Source organism: Vigna umbellata, chromosome 4, assembly GCF_029865625.1.
Source record: "Vigna umbellata cultivar VRB3 chromosome 4, Vumbellata_1.0, whole genome shotgun sequence".
In the NCBI taxonomy this organism is placed as follows: domain Eukaryota; kingdom Viridiplantae; phylum Streptophyta; class Magnoliopsida; order Fabales; family Fabaceae; genus Vigna; species Vigna umbellata.
The window spans coordinates 45,032,463-45,039,243 of NC_142168.1; the positions used below are offsets into that span (position 1 = coordinate 45,032,463).

The 6,781-nt window shown below is 31.9% G+C and overlaps 1 protein-coding gene and 1 non-coding gene across 2 annotated transcripts; both read left to right on the plus strand.

Moving 5' to 3' along the window:
- Positions 1-504: 504 nt before the first annotated feature.
- On the plus strand, positions 505-611 carry LOC124839513 (small nucleolar RNA R71). The gene has a single exon (XR_007028945.1). It is a non-coding gene; the product is annotated as a small nucleolar RNA R71 (small nucleolar RNA).
- Positions 612-3,448: 2,837 nt separating this feature from the next.
- LOC124839505 (uncharacterized) lies at positions 3,449-5,276 on the plus strand. The gene has a single exon (XM_047315338.2). The coding sequence runs from the start codon at positions 4,116-4,118 to the stop codon at positions 4,908-4,910; it is 795 nt and encodes a 264-aa protein (XP_047171294.1). The 5' UTR covers positions 3,449-4,115; the 3' UTR covers positions 4,911-5,276.
- The last annotated feature ends 1,505 nt before the right edge of the window (positions 5,277-6,781 follow it).

Consider the following 6,781-nt stretch of genomic DNA (forward strand, 5'->3'; position numbering starts at 1 on the left):
AAAGAAACATTTACATACCAACATGTATATCAATCACAAATACACATTGTTGTTGTTGCCATGAAAACATATATGTGTTGTTACAATCAATGTGTTGTCATCATCAAAAACCAAACACATCAAGGATTGAGTTTAGCACTTATATTGCTCCCCCTATCAAAAAATTTGTATAATGATCATTGGATGTGCAGATACCACATAAACGTTCATCAAATGCAAATTTCTAATTACCAGCAAGCTGGGTCACCAAATTGACAAGAGAATCAAGCTTAATCTCCACCTTCTTATTTGTGGATGAGGAATCAACAACCACATCATGAACTCCTCTAATAACAATGACATAATTTCCTACATTGAACTGTTGGGAGTTAGATGTCATCTTTTCAATCAAATGTCTAGCCTTAGTAGGGTTCACCAAGGGCTCCACCACTAGCAGCATCATTCATACTCCTCTCCATGTCGTTAAGACTCTCATAAAAGTACTGAAGAAGGAGTTGCTCAGAAATCTAGTGGTGTGGACACCTTGCACATAACTTATTGAATCTCTCCCAACACGCATACAAGCTCTCTCCACCAAGTTGCCTAATCCTAGAAATATCTTTCTTTATGGTTGTGGTCCTAGATGTAGGGATAAGTTTCTCTAAAAACAATCTCTTAATATCATTCCAAGTAGTGGTTGACCTAAAAGCAAGATAATAGAGTCAATCCTTTGCCACACCCTCCAATGAATGTGGAAATGCCTTTAAGACAATGTGATCTTCAAGGACATTTGAAGGTTTCATTGTGGAAAAGGCTATATGGAATTCCTTTAGATGTTTATGAGGGCATTCACATACAAGACCATGAAACTTGGGCAGTAAATGTATTAGTCTAGTTTTGAGAACATATGGAACATCCTCATAAGGATATTAGATGCACAAGCTCTCATAAGTGAAATCAGGTGCAATCATCTCCCTAATAGTCCTCTCACAAGGTGGAGGTTGAGACATATTATTCTTAGTATAAGAACCAATTGAATCAGAATCAGAAGCAGTATGCATAAACGGAGAATGGTTAGAATTATAGAAACTAATGTTATTTAATGGTACAGACTATAAAGATAAATTCCTAGAATTCCTAACTAACTAATCTATGGAAGGTCCTATCTATTTTAGGACCAAAGGGTGTTAGAAGTCCCATATTGCCTCTTGTCATGCACTAAGTCAACGCATATTATGCAAAGTCAACACAAGCATACATAGGGGTAAAACTAAAAGTATACTTAAACATTATCCAAATGAGCTGAAAATTTGTGAGCAACACCCTAAAATCATGAAAAGATAACACACCAAATTTCAAAACAAAATTTAGAGGATGATTATGTCAACCACTAAAAGAAAGTTTGTAAAAACATGGAAATAAAACTCCAAAAATAAAAAAGAAATTGTAAACAACCTTTTTTTGGAGATCTGATTGTCGCCAAATGGTGAAACTATTTGGGTCAATAGATCTCGTTTTGAATATTAAGCATTTAACGTCATTTAATGCTTGCTCAGAAAAACAAAGTGTTTTATGAATTTCTGCCGTTAGGTAGCATTTTTTAATTAAACTCTTTTCACAACGGATACCTAGCATGGATATATACTTCATCAGAAGATGAGGTATTTATTAAGCTCATGGTATCATAAGTAAACACTTCTTTAGATTTCTTCATTGAACAAATAGCGTTTAGTTGGTTGAAGCCTTTTTGTACACTTTAATAATTAAGTATATTAATATGTTTCGTCATAGACATTGTGTCGACCAATTTTATTTTCGAGAGAAGCTTAATACCTATTTCAGGTATTATAGGCATTGAGTGTTTAACTCAATCTCTCTTGGATGTTTTCAGACAAGACATCATCTAGCCATGCGTGTGTGTGTTTTATCCTAGATGTTTTCCTGTTCCTAAGACTTAAGTGTTTCCCTAGGTTTTTCTATATTGGGAATTTTGGTTCTAGCTTGTAATTGTTTTGGGTTTCAATTCCTAAGTTTTGTGAGCCTGAGCGTTTTCCTAGGTTTTCCTATATTGAGGATTCTGGTTGTGTGTTTGGGTTCCAAGTTCTAAGTCTTTTGTCTTCACCTTAAGTTTTCTAATCATTATCTTAAGTTATTTTTGTTATCAAGAATCTTGAATTGTTTGTCTTAGGTTTGCATCTTATGTTTTCTTCTTATATTTTTGTACTAAGTTTCTTAACCTAGTTTTTTTGTTGTTTAATCCTTTCCCCTAGACAGTCATCAATACTTTTAGGCATGTTCTTTCTAACTAGAGTGTTATCCTATTGTCTCAGTCTTGTCTTCTATTCTATCTTTATGAGGTTGTGATTTCAGTGGCCCTTCTTGGCTCATGGCTAGGTGTTCTTCTATCCTAATCTAGGTTTTCTTAATCTCGTATTCCTTCTAGTTCAGAGTTGGTTTTTCTTGGATGTTCTACCTTATTGTTTGATGATTTTTTTCTATTTTAAGACTTGTCTTCTATCCTAAAGCTTTTCTGTCTTAATGTCAAACTAAAGGTTGGTTTCTTAACTTAAGTTAGGGTTTTCTAACCTAGTGTTTTATTTACTAAGATTGGTCTTCTAGTTTAGGGATTTTTATCTGAGTGTTTGTTTCTATAGTATGGATATTCTTCCCTAGTTGGTTTAAGTGGTTTTCTAGTTTAGAGTTAGCTTTCCATACACACAGATTTCTTCGTTAGTCTTCCTCATTTCATGCTATTTAGTTAAACTTCGAAACCAAGACAAGGGTTTCTACTAGATGAGCTTGTCTTACCTTGACATATCCATGTAGTTAATCACTTTGATTAGTCTTTGGTTAATCAATTTTATTAATGATGTCTTAATATTCATGTTAATATGGTCAACATAGTCAAACTATGCATAAAGGTTATCTTGGCCGATACGTAGTCGGTCAGACCATCATGGGATGTCCTTATATGATAAAGGTCAAATATATCTAAGCTCATAAATCGAGATGTATTCAGACACATCTGATACAATATTTATTTAAAAATTTATTACAGAAACTAAAATAGGAGTATATTATGAAAACTAAATTCTATAAGCACAATTAGAAAATTATTTTACTTAGAATTAGTAATTAAGTTATTTATATAATAAATTTTTACCTTAATATGATTTTAATCTTTGTAAAGTTTACATATTTTAAATTTTGCCTTTAGTTTCCATTAATATATTTTTAATCATTATTCCTTATAATTCTTATAAAATTTTCAATTTAGTGTGAAACATATTTATTTATATTTCAATTTTTATTATTATATTGTCTCTTTTAAATAAGTATAGAGATATTTTTAAATTTTCATTTTGAAATCCCTTATTAGTATTAATATTATTATAATAATAAGAATAAGAATAATAAATATGTTGTGTTAATGATAAAATATAAAAGGTCGGATATCAAATTGAAAACAATAACATATTTGAGAACAAAAACATTATTAAAGAGTCACATGTATTATTTTTATCAAGTATCAATCTTTCAACATTTTTTTATACAAAAAGTAATACAATATAATTTTTTTTTCTTTTCATTATGAAGGTTCTTAACCATCGCCCTGGCTGTTGAATCAGTCTATGGTCTTCAATTTTTCATCTCTCTACCACCTTCTCCCACCAAAAATAACCAACCTTTTGAATCTTTCTTCAACAAACCACTCACCATTTTCATTCCAAATTCTCAATCAAAGAGCCTCAGATGCCACATTCTATCTCCAGTGACACCCTTTCTTCCACCTTTTCCCATTACATCCATTTTCTCTTCACCACTTCGGATTGCACCATGAAAACCAAAAACCTTGCACACTTTGATTTCCTTACACGCATAGTTTAACACAATTCAAACCTTCTTTCTTACTTTCTTTTTCTCTTTTGAAAACCATGACTTCTTCTCCCATTGCAGTCTTCGGTTGGTGTTGATTATTCTGCTTCAATTTTGCTACCAACTTTTTGAACCTTGGTGCGCTTCTGTCCCCTTTTTAATCAAAAACACACAACAATCCCTTCCATTTAGAATCTTGGTGTGAGTGCTTTTTTATTTTGGTTTGCTCTAGTTATATCAAAAAGTTTGAATTGAATGAAATGGTTGTTGAGCTTTGCTCAGAGAATTGTGGGGTATCGTCCATGAGTCCTAGGATTTCATTCTCTCATGACTTCTCGCAATCAGATGTTATTCCAGTTGAGAAGCACCCTTTGAGATCAAACTCATCTGGCTTGAGCTCAAGCATTGACTTCAATTTCTGTGTTCAGGAAAGCTTAGAGCTTGAATCCTCTTCAGCAGATGAGCTTTTCTCACATGGGGTTATCCTTCCCACTCAAATCAAGAAGGGCCTCAACAATGTTGTTTTGAAGCAAAAAAGTCAACAGCTAGCACCACCGTCTCAACCCCCCTTACCACCCTCGAAAGCTGTTTGTGACAATGCCCCTGCCACCACCAGAAAAAGCTCAAAGAAAGAGAGTCACAAAGATAGCAAGGACTTGAATGAGGAAGCTGATGAGAAGCATAGTTCCAAGTCATTCTGGAGATTTAAGAGAAGCAGCAGCTGTGGAAGTGGATATGGGAGAAGCTTATGTCCTTTGCCACTTTTGTCTAGAAGCAATTCAACAGGGTCTTCCCCAAGTGTTAAGAGGATACCACTCTCAAAGGAGGGTCATCATGTTAAGCAAAATTCCCAGAAACGTTCTTCCTCTATCTCAAGGTCTCACCCTCAATCCTTGGCATCACACAATAACCATCAAAAGCCTCCATTGAAGAGGAGCCATGGCTCCTACGCTAATGGTATTAGAGTTAGTCCTGTTCTGAATGTTCCTTCTGCAAACCTTTTTGGTTTTGGCTCAATCTTCTCCAATAATAGAGATAAGAGCAAGAAAAAATAGTTCACAAACAAAAAACAACTTCTATTCTAATTTACAATTTTACTAATTTGCAAATGAGTGGGGTCTACTTTTTTTTTTATTGTAATTCCCAGATTTACCACGTGATTAGGAAAATTTGGTGTAGAGTTTTCAAAGGTAAATGAAATGGTTTGGTTTGCTTCAAGACAAAGTGATGATAAAAAGAAAATGTGTGTATGTGAATGGGATGGCCAAACAATGATATTCAGCCACATGTATGGTGTCACAAAATGTCAGGTAAATGTTGCTTTCATGGCTGTCCCTTCTTAGTGTATTATTTCTCCCTTTTGTTCTTCGGTTACAAAAGGTGTAAAAACGTTGATTTAACCATGTCCCTCTATTGCTTTACTCATGGTTCTCTGCAAAACAAAGATTAAAAGAAGTTGATTATACAGTATTATTGTAAATTATTTTCTTCTTTTGGTTATGTTGTCCTCAAGGATTGACTTGTTTGAGTCTACAAATGAATATTAATATTAAATATATATAGCAGCAACTACAAATGTATTATGCACATTAATGGGATGAAAGGGTGTTGTTTTTTTTATGATATGTTTCCCCTCTTTTCTTGGTGTTTGCTATTTGTTCTAGTGATCAACTTGATGGTGACATGACTGTGATTGTGATCAGTGGCCCCTGGTTCTTCAAGAACCATCTCCTTCTCTTCAAAGTTTTGCAACCTGATACTGTGTCTGAAAAGGATTGATTTTCCATCACCCCTTTTTGGTTGCAACATTAGCCACTTTGAAATCAGTGATAAAATCAGCTATTATTGATAGCAATTAAAGTTGAAATTGATTTCTCAAGGCATCTGAAAAGAATAGCTAGTGTGGATTCTTCTTTAATGGATGATCTTGGTGAACTTCAAATGTTGTAAAGCTTCCCAACTTCAGTTTATAATTTAGGTGTATTTATGAGAAATTATCAAGGTCTCAAATGATCACTTGTTCATGATTTCAATAAATATCGTATTTAAAATTTTCAATTTAAGAAATAGAAATAGGAAGTATTGCTGTAATATATAGTTCTTCATCAGGTTATTTAAATATTTTGTAAAAATTTTAAGTATCTCCAAGCCAACTATGCACACTTGTATGATTTATTGAGCGATTACTCTGAGCCTTGACTATTTTCTATAAATTTATTCCTAATTTAAAAAAATGTTTATTTATGATTATTTAACCATTTTAATAGTATAATAATAAGTTTTTGAACATAACGTCCTATTCCTATTTATCATATCTCTGAAAAATATATGTGAAAGGATTTCGTTGCAAATATCACAATAAATCCAATAGATTTTATTCTAATAAATTATGATATCATCTTAAAAAATATACTCTAAATTTAATTCAAGTTCATAAAAATAGTTTTATAAAATATTTTAATTATACATATTTGATTATTATGTTTCTAATTGATGAGATATATTCTAATGGTATATTCACTTTTCATTTCATAAAAGTTTAACAACTAGAAAGACACTTGTAGCATTATTTTCTTGAGATGTAGACATTTGTGATAGCGTTTTGAATTTTCATGTTCACCCATTAAACAATAATGAACATAGGATTAGCCTTAACAAAAAGTCTGCATCGATTAATTCCAAGAAGTCCGAGATAAATTTAATGTTGGATTAAATCGGATAAGTGGATAATATTAAATAAATAAAATAGATAATTATAATTAATTTCAGGCACTATATTATAATTTTATGAACATCTGATAATATTTATTAAATATATTTAAAATTTAATATTTTATTTTTTGTATGATATTTTTCAATAAAATTTAATAGTAAATAATTTTATAAAATTATAATCCATAATTATTAAAATCATACATTTCTTAAT

Coding starts and splice junctions, on each gene's coding strand:
- LOC124839505 (XM_047315338.2), top strand. CDS start 4,116: ATGGTTGTTGAGCTTTGCTCAGAGAATTGTGGGGTATCGTCCATGAGT.